Genomic DNA, 23,349 nt, shown 5'->3' on the forward strand with positions numbered 1-23,349 from the left:
TAAATGTAGATGTTAGAGTGTATTCACTGTTGCAGTCACTACATTTGGGTAATCTGCTGGCAGGTTGCCCTTGGTCGGCCTGATTAACAAAGTCTTGGGTCTGGCATCGGCTGTCCCTTCTTCCATGAAGTCAGGGGTATAAAACATGTAGTCAACGTCATTACATCAGTTTTTCTTGCCCCAGATGTCAGGTGCCCTCCTAATGGGGAGCAAATAAACACAAACACAAAAGTATACCTCCAACCAAAATCAAATACACCAAAAAGGCTTTTAAGCATTGTAAAGGAAAGTAGAGGTATAGTCAGAAACTCTAGGGGGCTGCAGGGAGGGTAACCAGGACTGCAACAGTGAAAACACTCGAACATCTACATTTATGGAAATTGTACACAACTGTACTAGGTTCTTCATGTTTCACTGTTGCAGTCATTACATTTGGGTAGATTCCCAAAGCTATGGCTGGGGAGGAGGAGTTTATACAGAATTAGGGCCAGCTATAAGGCCCTGCAAGACAGCAGTGGCAAAGCCAGCTCTGGATTTAGAGAAAATTGGTAAATGATAATGCTTGCTGAAAGTATGCACAGAACTCCAGGTAGCAGCTTCTAGGATATCCCTGGTAGGGACACCTCTGAGAAAGGCTGCAGAAGTAGATGCAGCCCTGGTGGAATGAGATCTGATCCCCTGGGGGATAGGTTTTCCATGGTGCTTATAGCAGAAATGAATTCAATGGCTTATCCATTTAGAAATGGTTTGTTTTGAAATAGCCTTCCCCTCTGCCCCTGCAGCAAATGCTACCAGCAATTGTTCAGAATTTCTTCGAGATTTAGTTCTGTCCAAGTAGAATCTTAGTTGTCTGTGCACATCCAATGAATGCAGAATCCATTCCCCTTTGTTCTGTGGATTGGGAAAGAAGGTCGGCAAGTGAATGGACTGATTAAGAGCCACACTGGAAACAACCTTGGGCATGAAGGATGGATCTGTCCTGAGAGATACCCTGTCAGCATGAAAGATGATGAAAGACTCCACTGACATAAGGGCCTGTAATTCAGATATTCTTCTAGCTGAAGTGATTGCTAAAAGGAAGGCTGTTTTCCAAGAAAGAAATGTTAAGACTGCAGTAGCAGCTGGCTCAAAAGGAGGTAGAGTGAGTTTCTCCAAAACAAAGTTAAGGTCCCAGGCAGGGGGTGGAGCTCTCCTGGGTGGTCTCAAGTTTTTTGCCCCTCTGAAATACTGCTTGAGCAGAGGATGAGTGAAGAGGGGTGGCTCCATGTTATAGTGAGCTGAAATAGCTGAGGCGTGGATTTTAATGGAGGAAAAAGACAGGCCCTTGTGAAGCATCTCAGTTAAGTATCGCAAAATCTGAGGTAAATTGGGCGCTGCTGTGCTCATCCCTAAAGACTAGTTCCAGGCACAGAATCTTTTCCATTTGTCAGCATAAGATTTTCTAGTACTAGGTCTCCTCGTCTCCAAGATGACATCCATCACAGGTTTGGTGAGGGATAAGGGTGAATTTAAGTGATTAGCCAGACTGCAAGGTTTAATGCTGGAAGCTGAGGGTGCAGAATTTGGTTCTCCTTCTGAGACAGCAGCGAAGGGGTCTGAGGCAGGTGCCATGGAGATATTTGCAACACACTGCGCAGGAGGGGGTACCAGTTTTGGCGCAGCCAGTCTGGAGCAATCAAAATCATCCTTGGTTTGTCCTGTTTGACTTTTAGTAGAACTTTGGAGAGCAGTTGCAGAGGGGGGAAAAGCGTAGACTGACAGATTTTTCCAGCTGAAGGACAGAGCATCCACTTTCCAGGCTTGTTTGTGGGAAGTCCTTGTGCAAAACTTGACCAACTGGTACTTCTTGGGGGAGGCAAACCGATCTATATCTGGGCTCCCCCATTTGTTTGTCAACATGTTGAAAATCCGTGGTTCCAGTTTCCACTCATGTGGGTCCATGAGGTTTCTGCTTAGTCAATCTGCCAGTGTATTCAATTTTCCTGTCAGGAATTGAGCTTGTAGATGCACTTGGTAGCTCAGGGCTGTGTTCCACAATGCTATGGCTAGTCTGCAGAGAAGGTAGGAATGTGTACTCCCCCGCTTGTTTATGTATCACATAACCGTGGTGTTGTCCATCTTTACCATTAATTGTCCTGGAAGAATGTAGTCATTGAAAGCTGTCAGAGCATTCTGTACAGCTAACATTTCTTTTTGATTGACATGTAGGTGCATTTGATTTGGGTTCCATTTGCCCTGAATGCACTTCCCTGACAGGTGAGCCCCCCCCCCCCCCATGCATAGTCTGATGCATCTGTAGTTAGGGTTTGGGCAGCAGAAGGTAGTGTAAATGGTAATCCCTTGTTTTGGTGGCAGGCTTATGGCCACCATAGGATCTCCAGGCGTAGGCAAGGTACGATAGGAATCATTGTTTCCAGGCTGTGACAATGTTGACTCCACATACTTTTTAGATACCACTGTAGTTTCTTCATATGCAGTCTTGCATATGGAATTAGAAGAACGCAGGAGGCCATGAATCCCAAGGTTTGCAGTATTTGTCTTGCAGATAGCAGGGTTTTTGTGGCCACTTGTTTGAAGTTACCAAATGAATTTGCTTCTCTGGTGTGAGGAAAGCCATCTGGGCAATTGTATTCAAGCTTGCACCCAGGAATGTAATTTGTTGACAGGGTACCAGTTGTGATTTCTTTTCATTTATGGTGTACCCTAGACAAGTTAGAACCCTTTTACCAATGCCAGATGATTTAAAAGTATGCCCTGGGTTACAGCCTGAATTAGACAATCGTCCAGGCATGGATATATTTGAATATTTATTTGCCTGCAAAATGCAATAACTGGAGCCAAGCACTTTGTGAATACCTTGGGCATAGTAGACAAGCCAAAGGGCTGTGCAGAGAACTGATGACGCAAGTAGCCTGCTTTGAAGCGTAGGTATCTTCTGCAAGATTCCCTGATTGGGATGTGCAGGTATGCTTCTTTTAAATCTAGAGTTGCCAACCAAGTGTCTTTGCCTAGCATAGGAAGTAACTGGTGAAGAGTCAGCATCTTGAATTTTGGAATCTCCAGAAAGGTGTTTAGAGCAGACAGGACCAGGATTGGATGCCATGATTTGTCTTTTCTGGGTACCAAGAAAAGTCTTGAATAAAAACCTTGTCCCTTTTCCTCTTCTGGCACCAGTCAAATAGCCCCCTTGTTTAAGAGAGAAAGTACTTGTTTTTAAGCTTCTGCCCACTGATTTGGGGGCAGGTCTGGCCACCCATTTGGTATTGGCAACATGTGGAAATGAAATCTGTATCCCTGGGACACTATTCATTTGTCTTGGGTTATGAGTTCCCAGCTCTGCATGAAGAGCAATCTTTCCCCCCAAAGGGGCAGTTGAAAGATAAGTGCTTGGTAAATTTAAAAGGAAGTCATTGAGACTGTTTAATGTAGGGGGGGTGTCTTGTTATTTCCAGATTTGGAAGTGGAGGCCCCCCACTGCTTAGCTCTGAGAGTACCCTGGGACTGAAGCCTGGTGTTTTTGCTGCATCTGGGTTTGGCTTGAGAGGATCTGGAAGGGGCTGGAAAGGACCAATTCTTAGTAAGCCAATGCCTACTAAATCTTGGAGGTTGTACTTGTAAGAAATCTTTAACAGTTTGCATAGATTTAGCTTTGTCTTCCATCTTTTTTAGAACTTCTTCAGCCTTACTGCCAAACAGGCGGTCCTAATTTAAAGGAGCATCCAACAATTTAGCTTTAACATGATCAGGCAAAGATTGCTCCTTAAGCCAAGCATGCCTTCTAAGCACAGACCCAGTAACAGAGGCCCTGCAGGAGGCCTCTAAGAATCAAAACCACAGTGCAAAGTATGTTTTCCAACTTGTTCAGCAGAATGCATTAAATCCTGTAAATCTTTATTCTCCACATAGTCAGGAATTGACAATTTTCTGTTTAAGCAGTCCAGTAATATGCTGTTGATATTTTAACATATGAAATTGGCAGTTTAATGCTCTGATTGCCAAGGTTGCAGAAGTATAAACCTTTTTACCCCATCTATCCAGCGCCCTGGAATCTCTATCAGAAGGGGTAGGATTTTTAGCAGTAGAAGCCTTAATGCCTTTGGGCCCCTGAGAAATGGTTTCTGGATCTGCAACGGGATTTTTGAAAAGGAACTTGTGGGAATCAGGAACCCTGTAATATCGGTCAGGAATCAGGAACCCTGTAATATCTGTCAGGTTTACTAGGAGCCGGAGGCAGGGAATCAGGGGCCAAACTGGATTCCGTGAACACAACAACAATGTCTAGTACAGGAGGTATAGCCAAAGGCCTATGCTGAGGCAGAAGCAGGAAATCCCTAAGCCTCTTTTTTGAGACAGAAAATTCCTGGCTTTCCCAGTGGAAATGCTCCCTTAAAGCATGTAAAGTTTCCCCAAAAGAAAGTCCTCAGGAGGGGAAGCAGAGGGAACGGAGTCCTCTGCATCGGAATCTTCTTAAGTAGTTATGGACAAATCCAGGTCAGTAGAAGAGTCAGAAGAAACAGAATCTTGATCAGAAGATTCACAATCAAATTCAGCCCTAGGCCTCAGAGGGGGGGGGGGGGGTAACTACCCCTGATTAGAGAAATTAGATCTTCAGCCATTTTTATCATTTGTTTTTTAGGCATAGGGGCTTGAACATGTGGCCTGGGCATCAGTGTTTTAGACATGGATCGAGATTTAGGCCTTAGTAATGAAGGCGGTGTGTCTATTTAATATGCAAGTCTGTAGGCCTGAATACACCCTCAGAAGCCGGTGCCTGCACAACGGCTCCGGACCCATCCAAGGTAGAGACATCCGTGGGTTCCGTAGGTGAAGCATCTCGCAGCATACCGGACTCCGAATGGGTCTCAGTAGAGACCTGTGAATCTGAAGTAGTGGGTATCAGGGGCTGCGAAAGTGCCTCACTGAGTACCGGCGAACTGGCGACTGGCTTAGGAGAAGCGTTGTCGGCAGTTTTGGACCTCGGCGGCCTGTCTCTGTCTTTATCTTTTCAGTTTTTTGGAATTCCGGTAATCAGAAAGTTAATCAATGACATTTCTGGATAATTAAACTGAGAACCGAAATAATTAGAGGCAAAAATGTACAGACGATGGATAGTGCGCTGATTAAATAAAACACAAAACCGACAGCAAGGTACATCGCGGTCAGGGCCTAGGCAAGGAATACAGTACGAATTAAAATCTTTATGAGGTATTTGCTTTCCACAAGTAATGCAATTATTAACTTTTACTGACATCGGTAAGGAGCAAGAAAAAGTTTCCCCAACGGGGTACTTGGCCTTAAGTTGAAGACTTCAGTTCTGAAACTTGAAAACAAAAATTTCAGGAGTCGGCCGACCGGCACTTGCGAACTGCTTCTGCTTTGGCACTGCATGGTAAGAAAGACTGATGTAATGCCGTCAGCTGCATGTTTTATACCCCTGACGACCTGACGTCATGGAAGAAGGGACAGCATCCGACGTAGGGCCCAAGACTTGGTTAATCAGGCCAATTACCCAAATGTAATGACTGCAACAGTGAAACACGAAGAAAATCAAGGCTGAACAGGAGAAAACAGGATTCCAGACCATGGCACCCAAGACTCAATAGGACAAGGAAGGTGAATGACAAAGGAGGTACCATCTCACACAGGAGATACTCTCCCTCAAAATACTCCACTTCACCAGCAAAGGCAAGTGTTGAGTTTTTTTTTTATATCTACCAATACTGGAAACATCTTTAAAATTATTTTAGCTAATATAAACAAACGCTTTATAATCATGGTTTAAAACTGAAATCTGTCTACATAAGGCAGTGTCTGAAAGGCCTTTACCCTCTGGGTAATACAGCCACCACAGCTTTATTCCAAGATGGTGGTGCTACCACCTCTTTTTAAAATATTAAAATCTTCACAGCTTTATCACTTCCTTCCCTCCTAACTTCCAGACTTTCATGGGAATACCATCTTTTCTTTGCGACTTCCCTGCAGCTTGATTATACATCACCGTCTTATCTCATCACCTCCTACGAAAACATCACTTGTTGAGCCTTAAATTCCTCTAATCTTGGCATTTAGTCTTCCATAAATATTTCAATTTGTGCTCCCACATTCTTCTGCTTAATACAAATATTCATAAAATTTCTGAAACAACTCCAGTACCTTTATAGGATCTCTGTTTTTTTTCCCTTGTCAGACAGCGCAAGTTTGGTGACGACCATCTCTACTTTCTGTTGCCTAAGTTGCTATGCTAAAGGTTTTTGTGCTTTGGAGGCAGAAAAACAGCATCTTAGCAGCAACTGTTCTAAACTCGTGCATATTATCTAAATACTCCCTTATTGATTCTTCATCACTGCAGTTCTTCCTCTTGTTCAGAGAGATCCACCTCTCAATACTTTAACCTTTGTCAGTTTCCCTAAATCATTCCTATAAAATCTTAGTTCTCTCTCTCTTTTTTACTTTTACCCTATTTTTCAACTCCATTTTCATTTTATCCCCATCACCAACTATTCCTTATGAAGGAATTTTTATCTTTCATAACTTTAAAAATTTCCACTACCTATTACTTAAACACTCCTCTTTTTAACAGGTAAGTGGGAAAGTGCCAGCATCTCATTTTTACTTCACTACTCTATTTTTATTGGTTTTATGATCCAAAATGGCTACTGGATGTGTGTCAAGGCTTTCATTTAAATGCAGATACTATCCAGTCTAGCCAAGTTACTGTACCTTCAGGAATAATATGTAAATTCTGTAAGAGTTCCTACTACTGACTTCACATCCTCTATACCAAACATTTTCTAACTTTCTTCAGAAATCTAGCCTCTCTTGTTATACTTATCCTTCTAGATCCCCCTGATGCATTCCTACTATCCCAAATCAAGTTCCAGTACCCACTTACAAGTACTATCCCCTGCTGAAACCTGATCTCTCACAAAATTTTCTTAAGCTTCATAAACAGTTTTTGGTGGAACAAATACATGCCAGCATAATCATCCTCTTGCCAATAGCCCCTTATGGTCACAAATCTACATTCCTGTCTTAATTTTCCTCTTCTACCACTACTGGGGCCCCTCTAAGAATCATTAATTCCCTTTTCCTATGTCCTTGATATTCTAACCATCTTGAAATCCATTGCCAAATTCACACATTCATTTCTTTCCAAAAGTGCTATGTGCACTCTGCATTGCTTAATGTAATTCAGTACTCTTTCCTTTTTGTTTACACCTGTAAGGCCGTCTACATTTCAAGTTACTACGAATAGAAGAGTACAACTGCACAAGTCCTACTTACCTATAACATTACATGTTCACAGAACACACTGGCACATGCGTAGTAGTTCCTTGCTACACGTCCTCTAGCAGTCTATCAATGCTCAGAGCTCCTCCCACTGTCTGTCTATGGGTATAAAGGAACAAATCACCTGGCAGGACTAGAACTGCTTCTCAAGCCCACACAAAAGAATCATTCAGTTTTCTTGTGCCAAAAAAAGGGGGATCTCTTACAAGGCTGCTCTTCTCCTCTGGTTTACTTCAGCTACAGAGGTCAGGTAAGAAACCTTTTTGGATTTTTATCCTTCCCTCTGCCTTTTTTATGTCTAGGCTTGAAATGTGTACTTTGCAGATTTGTTTATTCTTACTGGAAAACTGTATGTACACTGAGTTTTACATATCTGTCACTATAGGAAATGCACTGTATTTTAAGAAGGTTCTCAGTTTCTATGTGGTTTTTAACCCCTTCAATTTTTTTTTATGGCCACTAGTGAATGTGTACTTCCAGCTTTCGTCTTACACACGCATACTAATGTTTGGCAGGCTGATCTTTAAACAGCTATTTCTTTTCATCTCCATCTGAACCCATGTCACACTTCAAGACTGTTTGCTTTAGTAAAAACCTTATAACAAAAAGCTAAGCACATTTTCACAACACCACAATTCTCTATTACCTTACAACAAAACACTATATGCATAGGGTTGCCAGACCTCCATTTTTTTTCCGGACTACCTGGAAACCAAACTGATTCTCCGGTAATCCGGAAAACACTGTACAAACTCCTGTATTTGGTTTAAAAAAGGAAACAGACTATCGGAGTTTGTAAATCGGCTAAATTATTATGCTTTTTTTTAGCCATAGCAAATCAACCGAAAGCAGGCAGCAGGAATGGGAAAAGAGGGCATTCCTCGTCGAGTGATGTTATCGTGACATCACAAAATGGGCAGAATGCGGGCAGGGGATGGGGTGGGATGGGCGGGGTTACTGATGATGTGAGGGGTGTGGCTTTACTCCGGTTTTAGCCACGATGAAAGGTGGCAACCCTATATGTGCACGTTTAACAAATGAAGTTTGACCCTCCAGATAACTGCCCCAAATCTACAGCTGCACACACAAAAACATAACCTAATCTAAAAACTAAGGTTACCCATGCTACTGCACTTATTTACAGCCTGTGTTCCCACGTACACCAATTGTTGTCTATTCTGTTCTCATCTCTATTCCTTCCCAAGTGTGAACAGCTTGTATGCTTTCAGAAAATACTAACTTTTAACCATAAATGAAGTGCCTTGGCTACCTTTAACTGAAACTAAAATATGAACTGTCGTATTACATGGATTAAAGTATTAAGGCTGCTGGGGAGCCTAGTAACTCTTATTCATTCCCCATAACTTCAAATATTTTTCCACTTAACTGCTTTTCATTGTACCTTTGAATGTTCCATTTCCAAAGAATTCTCTAAACTCTCAAGACTAATTGCTTTCGCCTGTAGACAGCTTGTTTCCATGTAATAGTCAGCAATGATGAAAAAAATGAACTTGCAGAGGTACAAAGGAATCTCTGCACACTCACACTCGTAACAGAATGTACAGAATTCCTGACTACCTTCAGTTGCAGACTTCTCTCACTGAGAACATTTGCTAATGGAAAAAACGAATTACTATCTTTGTAGATGCAAGAAGTTTAGCATTTGTCATGGCTTTCATCATTTTGTTTTACTTTTCATGCTTAACTGGTTACAAAAAAATTGTTTACAGCTTAAACCAAAGACATTAATTTACATATCCACACAAGGGAAAGTATTACCTTGGTTCAACATGCAATCAACAAACCTTTACACTCCACCAGTCAATTCACAGCATTATATTAACTTAAACTTGCTTCTGTTCAGCCCTTCTTCACTTGTTATATTGTAAAACATACATTTCTTACAACTAAAAAGTGTACGTGTTTATTTTTTTTTAATACATGACAATCACTGAAAAGACCCCCGCCAACATTTAAAATACTCTACTGTATGCTATACAAAACTTTACAATAATAACATGCAGTTTTATATCATGAAATATGTTATACAAATGCCAATTAGAACAAAGACTGTTCTACTTACAGTTACTTAGGTGGGAGTTGTGCTTTACAGTCCACTCAAGTTTATCAAAGCAACAAACTTCCGTTTTTTTCCTCAGCCACTTTTTGCTGCAATGCCATATTTTACAAATACTACTGATGCTATTTATCACATTCATTCACCAATTTCAATGTTGCTAGTCCTCATCCTGATCATCTCTATCTCTCAACATTAGATTCTGAAAAGTCCAAGGTACTTCAGAGTCTGATCAGTTATTCTGCTTCTCTCTCTCTCAAACACTTTCCTTTGAAACACTGGAAAATGATTCACTGGCAAAGTCTCTCTATCAACTTTACTGTCAGAAGGAGAAGGAGAGTCTCCTGCTTGCTAATTCACATTTTGTTGGATAAACATTTTTTATTTTCCTCCTTAGCCTGTTCTGCATCAAAAATGTTTTCAATCCCACAGGGAAAAAAATCTATTATCTCACACATGCTTCCTGACATTCCAGGACTGCAGGGATAGATTTGCTTCTCTTCTGAATAAAAATTTTCCACAACACTCTGCTGTCTCCAGTTTTTAATACTCTTCCCTTCTGCCACAGTTTTGTCAGGATCAACTCCTTTTGCTGGTATGACTGAATCTTTACTGATATGGGTCTTGGTGCTTTCTCATGGCCAGGTTTGGAGTATAAACTTGATATGCCCTTTCAACTAATAAATCCTGCTGTGAAACAGCAGTTCAGTTGCTTACTTCAGCTTTCATAAAATTAATGCAGTCTGTTCTTTTCAGTTAGTTTCTCTGATACAGCAGGAAATCTCAGGTTCTCTCTCTGCCTGCTGTCTTATACTTTCTTATTTCTTTTAAACTGCTCTTCTTAAGCCTCACACTCAGTCTTCTCATCATTTCAACCTCTGATTTTTGCAGTTTAATCACTGAATCTCTAGTTAAAGCTTCTATTTTCCCAGTCTTTTTGTCGCAGGCGCTGATATATTCCTTCAATGTTTCATTTATTTATTCACCTCTGAGTACATTTGTTTTATTTTTCCCTCTAAGTTACTGGAAGCCATCTCTTGAACCAAAGCTGAAGCCTGAACTGCTTTTTGCTGAACAGCTTCAGGATTCCTTCCCAGTCAGTGTTTTCTCTTCATCTTTTCTGGCTGATGACCTTTCAGGTTTTCTGATTTTCTCCCTGCTGGTATATAGACAGTATACTTGGTAGCCAGTAACTGAATTTTACCCAAATAACAGTTTCAATGGAAGTCCTCAGTTTCTGTTTTCATATTGACAGAAATTAAATTAAGCAGTACGATTAGTGTGCAGCCATACTGGAAGCTCTTGTTTGACAAATACTTTAGGGAATCTCATCTGTCCCCTCCTAGATCACCAGGTGAGGCTCTCACTTCATTGTATGTCTGGCCTTTGAATATCTGTTAGACTCCCAACCGTTAGAGGCGTTCTGAGGAGCAGTACTAGAGGTGTCAGAAGGAGATGGATGGTCCAATGACGCAGAGATAGCCATATTTGATTTTCCCATCAAGGGCCTGGGAAGAAAGGATGAAGAAGCAGTTGCTTCATGGGCTTCTCTTACGGTCTTCTTTTTTTGGAAACCAGAAGGGGGGCATCTGAAGTACTGGCATCAGAGACTGTCTGTTTCATGAAAGCCTCAAGTTGCTGGTACTATAGATGAATATTAAAGGAGCTGAAACAACTTCTGATCAGTATTAGGAGTAAATGAAAAACAACAAGCTGAGCAGAGTGGGGAATCTTTACACATAATCTGCCATCCACAGACACTCCCCTTTTTCCCCTAGACATAAGCAAAAATGAAACCAATTTTTTCACAAAAATGGAAGGAAGGCCCCTAGAGTGATATTTTGCCTAAAAGTAGGAACATGGTGACAGATTAGCCACTGAAGACACAGCAAAGACAGTCTGACTGGTATCTTCAATGGCAAGAAAATTCTGGATTTTTGGTGCCCATACATCTGATTTGCTATCAGTATGCCCTTGTGCTCCTTTGGACATGCAGTGCAAATGGAAGACGCCCAAATGCTTTTGAATACCGGCTGGACATCTGCTCCTTGGTGGGATATGTTCCATAAAGCTTAGGTTACTGAAAGAGAGATCTAATGATGAACATCAGTGCTTACACTTAAATGAGACCTAACTGTGATAAACATCACATATATTGCTGTATTTCCCTTGGATTTTTCTTTTTAGGTACACCACAATGCATTAATCATGCTTAACATCAAAAGTCATGACAGTAACACATCATGTTTATAAACAGACTTAAAAACGAACATCATTTGTTATATGATCTGACAGCGAAAAAGCCATAACAATGCAAACTCCACCAAAGACTTAAAAAATAATTTCCTTACCCCAGCTTTGAAAATCCCAGTGAAGCTCTAGATAGAAGTTACCAAGCTGAAAGAAAAAAAAATCAGATGTATGAAAAGAAATATTGAAGGCCATCAAGAGGATCCTTGCTACCATTAAACCAGTCTTTCATTCTCTTCTGTTAGGTTCTTTAACAACAAAACTTGAATTAAGCAAATTGTCTCCCAATATAAAACTTATTATGTAGCATGCCTTGTTATAGTCTCCACTTCTCTGGCATATATTGCCTTCTGTTTCACACCTTCTCATCTCCCACACACACTTTGTCTTCTATTACTATTGAAATGAAGTTTCATGGTTCATCAGCTATCACACTGAAAACTCACCGATTATACAGAGGCTTGTTTTAATAACACATAATTAGCAGAATTCTGTGATGACTTTAGATACTGATCATAAAGGGGTAGAGGATTCCACCAGAATAAGTAAGACAACGCGAAGCAGTGAATGTTGATTACAAACTTTTAAGTGACACTTGGCTCAACCTTTATGCATCAGCCTGCATGTGGAAGCATCAACAAAATTGCACCCAAAGTCCTCGACAACAAATGGAGGACAGACTGAAGGGTCCAGTGTAACAATTCAAGTGGTTTAGAATGGGTCCCTCCAACATGCATCTTCTTTAAAACAGACACTTAGCAATATATTCCTACACATTTATGGCCCAGAAACAAAAGTATGATGCTGATGACTTTCTGTCCTCCTTTCTTGGGGCCTGCTTATGACTGCAAGGAAACCAATCAACCAACAGTCTCTGACTATCAGGTCCCTTACCAACATACCAATGGTGATGATGGTGCACCATGCTGATATGTGGAAGGGAAACTCCTCTAGGCTATCTCCTGCCAAGGATGGGTGTTAAGGGAGTAAGGATGGCTGCTTACTGCCCTGAAAACTATAAAGGCCTCTGCTCTAGTGATACAGTTGCTGCTGCTGCCTATCAGGATAGAACTGCTGGCCAAACTGTTATTGATCGTTTAGGGGTCCTATGGGCTTGTTGCAAGATTAAGGTCTGTCAAAGGCTCTCTGTAACCTCCTGAATATCATTTGTGGGCAGTGCTTTAGCCATACAGCCAACATGGATTAGCCTTCCTACTTCAGGGGCTTTTCAATTTCTGCTGCAAATAAAAGCACCACCCATGAATGTCAGTCAACATGATGTCACCAAAGAGGATTAGGAAAGTACAGTTGTGTACACTTACCATAAATGCAGATGTTAGAGTGTATTCACTGTTGCAGTCATCACATTTGGGTTATCTGCCTGCAGGCATCCCTCAGTCGGCCTGAATACCAGAGTCTTGGGATTTCTGCGGATGCTGTCGCTTCTTCCATGACGTCAGGTCATCAGGGGTATAAAACATGCAGCCGACGCCATTACATCAGTTTTTCTTGTGCCAGATGTCAGGAGATCCCAAAACAGGAAGCAATTACATAGTATGGAACACCCCCCAACAAAAAGCAAATGCACAGGATATAAGATATGCCAAAAAAAAAAGATAGGTAGAAGTAAGTAAAGAGAAGACAGGTGGCTAGAGGGAGGGTAACCAGGACTGCAACAGTGAATACACTCATTTATGGTAAGTGTACACAACTGTACTAAGTTCTTAGGGTTTCACTGTTGCAGTCATCACATTTGGGTTGATTCCCAAAGCTAAGGAATGGTGGAGGTAGTTCAGAAGCTTTAGGGCTGGCAATCAGGCCCTGTAAGACTGCTGTGGCAAATCCAGCTCTGGATTTAGAAAAGATAGTTAAGTAGTAATGCTTGGTGAAAGTGTGTACACAGCTCCAGGCTGCAGCTTCCAGGATGTCCCTGCTAGGGACTCTGAAATGCTGTAGAGGTTGATGTAGCCCTAGTGGAATGTGTTCTGATCCCCTATGGGGCAGGTTTCCCATGGTGTTTGCAGCAGAAATGGATACAGTGTGCTATCCATTTAGAAATGGTTTGCTTTGAAATGGCCTTGCCCTCGGCCCCTGCAGCAAAGCTGAGGGGGCAGCTGGTCACATTTTCTGAAAGACTTAGTCCTGTCAAGATAGAACCTGAGTTGCCTGTGCATGTTGTCCAGGGAGTGCAGGATTCTTTCCCCTTTATTCTGAGGATTGGGTAAAAAGGTTGGCAAATGAATGGTTGGTTCAAAGCCACACTGGATTCCACCTTGGGCATAAATGATTTAGTCCTGAGGGAAACCCTGTCCGCATGGAAGATAATGAAGGGTTCCATGGCCATCAGGGCCTGCAATTCAGACACTCTTCTTGCTGAAGTGATGGTTAGAAGTAAAGTTGTCTTCCATGAGAGGAATTTTAACTCTGCTGTGGCAGAAGGTTCAAAGGGCAGAAGGGTGAGCTTTTCCAATACAAAGTTAAGGTCCCAGGCAGGAGTGGGAGCTTTCCTGGGGGGGGGGGTCTTAAATTTTTGGCTCCTCCCAGGAACTGTTTGACCAGAGGATGAGAGAAAAGGGTGGCTCAGTATTATATGACGCTGAGATGGCAGAGGCATGAATCTTGATTGAAGAGAAGGATAGGCCTTTGTGGAGCATTTCTGTTAAGTAATCTAGTATATGAGGTAAGTCGGGCACAGTTGTGTCCATTCCTTGAGAAGGACTCCAGGAACAGTATCTTTTCCACTTTTCTGAATAGGATTTTCTATTACTAGGCCTCCTTGCCTCAGGAATGACCACCATCTGCTTACTGAGAGTTGCTAGGGAAGGATTCAGGGGATGAGCCACGCTGCTAGGTTCAGGGTCTGTAGCTGAGGGTGCAGAATCTGGCCCGCCTGCTGGGACAGCAGGGAAGGAGTCTGAGGCAGGTGCCATGGAGGCAGCACTGTCAGACTGCTTAAAAGAGGGTACCAGTGCTGGTGTGGCCAGTCTGGTGCAATCAGGATTGTCCTTGGCTTGTCCTGTTTGATCTTTAGTAGAACCTTTGAGAGGAGGGGCAGAGGGGGAAAGGCATAGACTGAGAGGCTTTCCCAGGTGAAGGACAGGGCATTCACTTTCCAAGCTTGGCTGTGGGGAGTGCTGGTACAATATTTGCTCAATTGATAGTTCTGAGGGGAATCAAAAAGATCCACCTCTGGTGTCCTCCACCTGTTCCTCAAAAGCTTGAATATTTTGGGTTCCAGTTTCCACTCGTGTGGGTCCATGAGATTTATGCTTAAGTTGTCTGCCAGTGAATTTACTTTGCCTTGCAGGAATTGAGCTTGCAGATGTACTTGGCTGCTCAAGGCTGTGTTCCACAGAGCCATGGCTAATCTGCAGAGTGGGTAGGAATAGGTTCCCCCCTGCTTGTTTACGTAGCACATAACTGTGGTGTCTGTCTTTACCAATAGTTGTCCTGGAAAAATAAGGCCTTTGAAGGCTGTCAGAGCATTCTGTACAGCTAACATTTCTTTTTGATTGATATGCAGGTGCATTTGCTTTGGGTTCCATTTGCCCTGAATGCACTGCCTTGCCATGTGAGGCCCCCCATGCATAGTCTGATTTGTCTGTTAGAGTTTGGGCGGCAGGGAGTAGAGTGAAAGGGAGTCCCTTATTGTGGTAGCAGGCCTCTGCCCACCAAAGGTACTCTGTCCTTAGGCAAGGAATGATGGGAATCATTGTTTCCAGGTCCTGAGAATATTGACACCAGAGACTTTTTAGGTACCACTGAAGTTTCCTCATATGCAGTCTTGCATATGAAATTAGTAGAATGCAAGAGGCCATGAACCCTAGGGCCTGCAGTATTTTCCTTGCAGATAGCCGGGTTTTGGTGGCCAGTAGAATGAAGCAGTTTGTCAAATAAATTTGTTTCGCTGGAGTGTGGAATGCCATCTGGGAAGTTGTACTCAAGCTTGCTCCCAGGAATACAATCTGTTGGCTGGGTACCAGCCGTCATTTTTTTTCGTTGATGGTGTACCCCAGTGAAGTTAGAAGTCCCTTTACAAATGCCACGTGCTGTAGTAGCAACTCCTGACTGTCCGCCTGAATCAGGCAATAGTCCAAGTATGGGTAAATTTGAATTCCTCTCGGCCTGCAATATGCAATGGCTGGAGCTAGGCACTTTGTGAATACCTTTGGCGCAGTAGACAAGCCAAAGGGAAGTGCAGAGAACTGATGGTGCATGGAGCCTGCTCTGAAGCGTAGGTATTTCCTGCAAGATTCCCTTATGGGGATGTGCAGATAAGCTTCTTTTAGTCTAGGGTTGCAAGTGGCTAGCATAGGAAGCAGCTGCTGGAGAGTTAGCATTCTGAATTTTGGAACTACCAGAAAGCAGATCCAGGATAGGACGCCAACAGATTTCTTTTCTGGGAACCAAAAACAATCTGGAATAAAAGCCTTGTCGCCTTTGTTCTGCTGGGACAGGTTGAATAGCCTTGATACTGAGAAAAGTACTTGCTTTTGGGCCTCTGCCCACTGGTTTGGGGGGGGGGGGAGGTCTGGCCATCCGCTTTGGTTTGGGAGTGAGTGGAAGTGGAATCTGTATCCCTGGGAAACAATGTTTAAGACCCATCTGTCTTGGGTAATGCATTCCCTGTTTTTGGGATGCAGGGCAATTTTCCCTCCTAAAGGTGCAAGTACTTGGGCAAGGCTCTAAAGAGTTAAGGATAAGTCATTGTGCAATTTTACCATAGGATGGTGGCTTACTACTCCCCGTTTTGGATGTGGGAGCACTCCATTGCTTAGACCTGTGCATAACCTGAGACTGAAGTCTTGGTGGTCTGCTGCCCCTGGGCTTGGACTGAGAAGGCCTAGAAGGGACTGAAAGAGACCAGTTTTTTGAAGGCCAATGCCTACTGAATCTAGCTGGCTGTACTTGTAAGAAATCTTTAACAGTTTGCATAGATTTAGCTTTCTCCTCCATCCTTTTTTGGACTTCTGCTTTATTGTCAAACATATGCTCTTGGTTTAAAGGTGCATCTGGTAATTTTGCTTTGACATGATCTGACAAGTTTTGTTCTTTAAGCCAAGCATGCCTTCTAAGAACAGACCCAGTGACAGCAGCCCCGCAAGATGCTTCTAAAGCATCAACCCCACATTGCAAAGTATGATTACCAACTTGGTTAGCAGAATGCATTAACTCGTGTAAATCTTTGTGTTCTGCACAGTCAGGAATCAACATAATTTTCTGTTTAATTAGCTCCATAACATTCTGCTGGTACTTTAACATATGAAACTGGCAATTTAAAGCCCTAATGGCAAGAGTAGCAGAGGTGTATACCTTCTTACCCTATCTGTCTAAAGCCCTGGAATCCCTGTCCGGAGGGGTAGGATTTTTGGCAGTTGTAGCCTTAATGCCTTTAGGTCCCTGGGAAATGGTCTTGGGATCCACAGTAGGATTCTTAAAAATGAATTTGTGGGAGTCATGTACTCTATAGTACCTGTCAGGTTTCCTGGGAGCTGGAGGCAAAGTATCAGGGGTAAGGTTGGATTCCAAGAAGACATCTACAATTTCAAGAACAGGAGAGATAGCTAAAGGCCTGTGCAGAGGCAAGTTTAAAAATTCCCAGAGTTTCTTTTTGGACTAAGAGTAGTCCTGGCTCTCCCAGCGGAAATGTTCTCTAAGGGTATGCAGGGTTTCACCAAAAGAAAAATCTTCTGGAGGGGGAAGCAGATGGAATGGAATCATCTGCATCAGAATCCTCATAGGTGGGATAAGGGTATGTCCTGGTAATCAGAAGGATCAGAGATGTCAGATTCCTGATCAGAAGTATCAGAAGGAAAATCAGTTCTAGGTCTTTTAGAGGGGGAAGGCTGACTTCCCCTAATTAAAGTAATGAGGTCTTTATTCTAAGCATTTGTTTTTGTGGCACGTGGGCCTAAGAATGCGCTTAGGTAGTCTGTTTCCTAGGCATAGTGCGAACTTTAGGCCTAAGAAATTCGGTACTTTTGGTTTGGAACAAAGTCGTCGGTTTAATATGAAAATCGGAAGGCCTGAATACACCCTCAGAAGCCGGTGACTGCACAGCGGCTCTGGACCCATCCAAAGTAGAGACACCCGCAGGTTCAATAGTCGAAGAAGCATCTCGCGGCATACCGGACTCCAAATGGGTCTCACTAGAGGCCTGTGAATCTGCAGAAGTGGGTATCAGGGCTGTGAAAGCACCTCACTGAGTATCCGCGGACTGGTGACTAGCTTAATGGAAGCGTCATCAGCAGTTTTGAACCTCTGCGGTATGTCTCTGTCTTTATCTTTACGTTTTTTTCGGAAGATCGGTAGTCTGACGACTTATCAAAGCCATTTCAGAGTACGGAGATCGAGAGCGAAAGAATTTAGCTACAAAACTTGCCAGACGACAAACAGTTTGGGCATTGAACTAGGCACAAAACAGACAGCGAGGGACGTTGTGGTCTGCGTCTAAACAGGTGACGCAGTAAGAATGAAAATCTGTGTGAGGTATTTGCTTTCCAGAGGCAAGACAATTATTAATTTTTTTTTTTTACATCGGTTAGAGGAAGAAAAAATGATCCCCAATGGGGTACTCATCTTTTAGAAGACCAGGTCTGAAACTTGAAAAATGAAAATTTCAGGAGGCTGCCGACCGGCACTTGCGAACTGCTTCTGCTTCAGGCAACGCACGGCAAGAAAGACTGATGTAATGGCATCAGCTGCATATTTTCTACCCCTGATGACCTAACGTCATGGAAGCAGCGACAGCATCCAATGCAGAAATCCCAAGACTCTGGTATTCAGGCTGACCGAGGGCTACCTACAGACAGATAACCCAAATGTGATGACTGCAACAGTGAAACATGAAGAACATCAATATTAAATGCCACTGCACAGCAATAACAGAACAGCCCTTGCAACTCCACCCAGTACAGTAGGTAACACGATCATAAGGACGCTAGCTGCAGTAATTACATTGGCCATTTCAATTCTCAAGCTATCACCTTAATATTAGGCAGCTCAGCTGAATACTACATGGCTTCATCCAAAAGTTCTTATGAAAAAAACTGAGGATGTGAAATTGCAGTTTCTTGAGTAAACTTCCTGTAACAGCAGATCTTGGAATGGTCCACTATCAGAACTGTAAATCGTAACAGTGTTACATCCCACCTACTTTGCCTTAGTCAGTGAGTTTTTAACAGCAATCCTTCATTCCCTATGAAGATTTTAGGTGGTCCTGCCTAAGCCAATGCTGGGCAGAAAGTACAGTTGTGTACACTTACCATAAACGTAGATGTTTGGGTGTATTCACTGTTGCAGTCATCACATTTGGGTTATCCCTGCCAGGGTAGCCCTCAGCCAGCCCGAATACCAAAGGCTTAGTATTTCTGCGCCGGTTGCTGTCGCTTCAGGACTGACATCAGATCAGTAGTATAAAGTAAGGCAGCAAATGCCATTACATCAGTTTTTCTTGCCCTGTCAGAAGCCCCCAAGTGGGAGCCACGATATGGTGGAAGAACCCCACCAGTACAAAGCAAATACCAAAAAGTTCCTTGTAAGGAGAGAGAGAAGAGGAGGGTGATGGAGGGAGAGAAACCAGGACTCCAACAGTGAATACACTCGAACATCTACATTTATGGTAAGTGTACACAACTGTACTATGTTCTTCGTATTACACTGTTGCAGTCATCACATTTGGGTTGATTCCCAAAGCTGAGTAAAATGGTGGAGGCAGTCAAGGAGACTGTGGCTAGGATGCCCTGCAAGACTGCAGTCGTAAAGCCTGCCCTGGATTTGGACAGATAGGCAGGCAGTAATGCTTGGTGAAAGTGTGAACAGATGCCCATGTGGCAGCCTCCAGGATGTCCCTGGTGGGGACTCCTCTGAGGAAAGATGCAGAGGTGGAGGCTGCTCTGGTAGAGTGGGACCTGACCCCCTTAGGGGAGGTTTCCCATGTTGCTTGTAACAGAAACAGGTGCAGTGTGCTATCCACTTGGAAATGGTTTGTTTGGAGATGGCTTTGACCTCTGCCCATGCAGCAAAGCTGACCAGTAATTTATCAGTCTTTCTGAATGATTCAGTCCTGTCTAGACAGAATCTGAGCTGTCTGTGTACATCTAGAGAGTGCAGTGTCCTTTCCCCCTTATTTTGTGGGTTATGGAAAAAGGTGGACAAAATGAATGGATTGGTTTGACAGCCACACTGGAAACAACTTTGGGCATGAAGGACGGGTTAGTCCTGAGGGACACCCTGTCAGCATGGAGGATAATGAAGGGCTATAGAGCCATGAGTGCTTGTAGCTTGGAGACTCTTCTGGCTGAAGTGATGGCCAAAAGAAAGGCAGTCTTCCAGGAGAGAAACTAACTCTGCTGAAGATGCTGGTTCAAAAGGGGGGCAGGGTGAGCTTTTCCAACATAAAGCAAACAAGAACAGTAGCAAAGGTCTGGTTCCAAAATATCCAAAAGGCATAAAGTGCATATGCACCTGATGAAGCTATTGTGAAAGCGCTTGTGCTGAGTAAAATAGAGCTGCTCAACATTATTGGATTCTGCTTGAACATTTATGCCTTTTGGATATTTTGGAGCCAGACCTTTGCTACTGTTCTGTTTGATTTATACCTTCTTGTGTTTCAGCAAAGGTATCCAGTGCTTTATAGGTATCATTTTGTTGTTTTTTCCAACAAAGTTTAGGTCCCAAGCTGGGGTAGGTGCTCGTCTGGGTGGCCTCAAATCGCTAGCCTCCAGGAACTGTTTGATCAGAGGGTGAGAGAAAAGTGGGTGCTCAGTGTTGAAATGAGCAGAGACAGCAGAGGCATGAATTGTAATAGTAGAAAAGGGGAGACCACTGTGCAACACGTCAGCTAGGTAAATCCAGGATAAGAGGTAGGGAGGGCTGTGCCATATCGGCTCCCTTAGCTTGAATCCAGGTGCAGAACCTTTTACATTTGTCAGCATAAGACTTTCTAGTGCTATGGCGTCTAGCCTCATGTTTAACATCTAGAACCTGTTTACTGAGATTGGCAGATTGATCAGTGGTCAGGGAATAAGTCAGGCTGCCAAATTGAGGGTCTAATGTCTTTGGTAGCCACTCCTCGTAGGAAAGCTGTAGTGGTGGCTGTAGCTCTTGTGGAATGAGGTCTGATATTTTCAGTTGTCGTCTTTCCATGAAAAGAGTAGCAAAATCGAATGCAATTTCCTATCCATTTTGAGATGGTCTGTTTTGAAATTGCTTTTCCTTGCATTCCTGTTGCATATGCTACCAGAAGCTGGTCAGTTTTTCTGTTGGTCTTAGTTCTGTCCAGATAGTAGTGTAATTGTCTGTGCACATCCAAGGTATGTAGCAGTCTTTCCCCCCTGTTCTGTGGGTTGGGGAAGAATGTAGGTAAATGAATCGCTTGGTTCAATGATACTCTGGAGACCACTTTTGGCATAAAGGTAGGGTTAGTTCTCAGAGACACTCTATCCTGATGGAAGATAAGGAAGGGCTGTACTGCCATTAATGCCTGTAACTCAGATACCCTTCTTGCTGAAGTGATTGCTAGCAGGAAAGCAGTTTTCCAAGACAAGAACTGTAAATCTGCTGTTGCTGCTAGTTCAAAAGGGGGAAGTGTTAACTTTTCCAGCACAAAGTTGAGATCCCATGTAGGTAAAGGTGGTTTCCTTGGAGGCTTTACATTTTTGATTCCTCTCAAGAACTGCCTGAGTAGAGGATGAGAGAAGACAGGAGGATCCATGTTGTATTCTGCTGAAATTGCTGATGCATGAATCTTAATGGAGGAGTAGGACAGGCCATTGTGGAACAGTTCTGCAAAGTATTCCAGGATGTGTGCTATGTCTGCCAATGAGACATTTTCTCCCTTTGCTGCACTCCAAATGAGGTATCTTTTCCATTTGGCTGAATAAGTTTTCCTTGTGGAGGGTCTGCGAGCCTCCAGGATAATGTCCTTAACCCTCCGAGATAAATCTGGGTTATTTTGTTTTATGCAATATTCCAAGCAGCTAGCTGCAGTGTTTTCAAGTTTGGATGTAGGATCTTGTAGTTGTTCTGTGTTAGAAGTAAGGGACATAGAGGTAGAGGCCATGCGTGTGCGAGACATGCTTCTCAGTAGCGGTACCAATGTTGCCTCGGCCAGTCTGGAGCTATCAGGATTACCCTTGGCTGATCCTCTTTGATCTTCAGTAGGACTTTGTACATCAAAGGAAGAGGTGGGAATGCATATGCTGTCAGGTTTTTCCAGCTGAAGGAAAGGGAGTCCACCCTCCAAGCAAGTGGGTGGTATGCTCTTGTGCAGAATTTCTTCAATTGGTGGTTGTGTGGGGAGGCGAACAGGTCTATCTCTGGTAGTCCCCATTTCTTTGTTATGGTTTTGAAGATATCTGGATGCAGCATCCATTCGTGAGCATCCGTGGTAGTTCTGCTTAAGGTGTCTGCTAGTGAATTTTCTTTTCCTGGTACAAATCTGGCCTGAAGTTGAATGTTGAGATTCAGGGCCACATTCCACAGGTCCATTGCCATCTGGCATAGAGGATATGAGTGTGTACCTCCCTGTTTGTTGATGTACCACATGACTGTGGTATTGTCCGTCCTTATCAGCAGGTGACCTTGTTGAAGGAGTGGTCTGAATGCCTGGATCGCATGTTTCACTGCCAGCATCTCCTTTAGATTTATGTGTAGATTCAGCTGGTCTTGGGTCCATAGGCCTTGTATACACTTGTCCACCATGTGTGCCCCCCAGCCTAGGTCTGAGGCATCCGTGGTGATGGTCTGGCTTGGATGAGGTTTGTGGAAAGGCAATCCTCTGTTCAACTGACAGGCCTGAGCCCACCACAGGAATTCTTGCTTCAGGCAAGGAATTATTGAAATCTGGGCTTCTAGACTGTGCTTGTGTTGAGACCATACATTCCTTAGGTACCATTGCAACTTTCTCATATGCAGCCTGGCATGCGGAATCAACATTATGCAGGATGCCATGTAACCCAGGGCTTGCAGGACTTTCCTTGCAGTAAGCTGAGTTTGTGTTGTTAATGTCATGAAATAGAATGGTAGTTGCTTTTGTTTTTCTTCTGTGAGAAAAGCCATATGAGTTGATGTATCCAGTTCTGCACCCAAGAATGTTATCCTTTGGGATGGTGCTAGTCTTGACTTTTGCATGTTGACTGTGTATCCCAAGGCTTGCAACAGTTGTATGACCTTTTCCAAATCTTTTGTTAATTTTGCCTTGTTGTCTGCTTGTATTAGGCAGTCGTCCAGGTATGGGTAAATTTGAATTCCCTGAAGCCTGCAATGAGCAATTACTGATGCCAGGCATTTCGTGAATACTCTGGGCGCAGTAGATAAGCCAAAGGGCAATGCTGAGAATTGATAATGCTCTGATCCTGCAAGAAATCTGAGGTGTCTTCTGCAATCTGGTCGTATAGGGACGTGCAGGTATGCCTCCTTGAGATCTAGAGTCACCAGCCAAGACTCCTTGCCCAGCATGGGAAGAAGTTGCTGGAGGGTCACCATTTTGAATTTTGGAACAATGAGGTATGTGTTCAGAGCGGACAAGTCGAGAATAGGTCTCCATTGATTTTCTTTTCTTGGTACAAGGAAAAGCCTGGAGTAAAATCCTTGGCCTTGTTCCATAGGCGTACCTTTTCTATAGCTCTCATCCTTAGTAAGTTGTTGATTTGTCTTAGAGCGTCTGTTTTTTGGCTTGGTGGTAGGTTTGGCATTCCTCTCTTTTTTGGTAGAGTGTGGAAGTTAAACCT

The 23,349-nt window shown here is 43.2% G+C and overlaps 1 protein-coding gene across 4 annotated transcripts in view; it reads right to left on the bottom strand.

Annotated features, from left to right (window-relative positions):
- The window catches only part of ANKRD13C (ankyrin repeat domain 13C), a 714,089-nt gene that overhangs the window by 521,792 nt on the left and 168,948 nt on the right, over positions 1 to 23,349 (bottom strand). For all 4 annotated transcript variants that reach the window (XM_044085814.1, XM_044085812.1, XM_044085813.1 and 1 more), the window contains exon 5: positions 11,719 to 11,764. In XM_044085814.1, coding sequence (XP_043941749.1) covers positions 11,719 to 11,764 — 46 coding nt within the window. The remainder of the gene's footprint in view (positions 1 to 11,718; positions 11,765 to 23,349) is intronic.

Source organism: Protopterus annectens, chromosome 10.part0 (genome assembly GCF_019279795.1).
Source record: "Protopterus annectens isolate FY-2018-M chromosome 10.part0, PAN1.0, whole genome shotgun sequence".
NCBI classification, from domain to species: Eukaryota; Metazoa; Chordata; order Ceratodontiformes; family Protopteridae; genus Protopterus; species Protopterus annectens.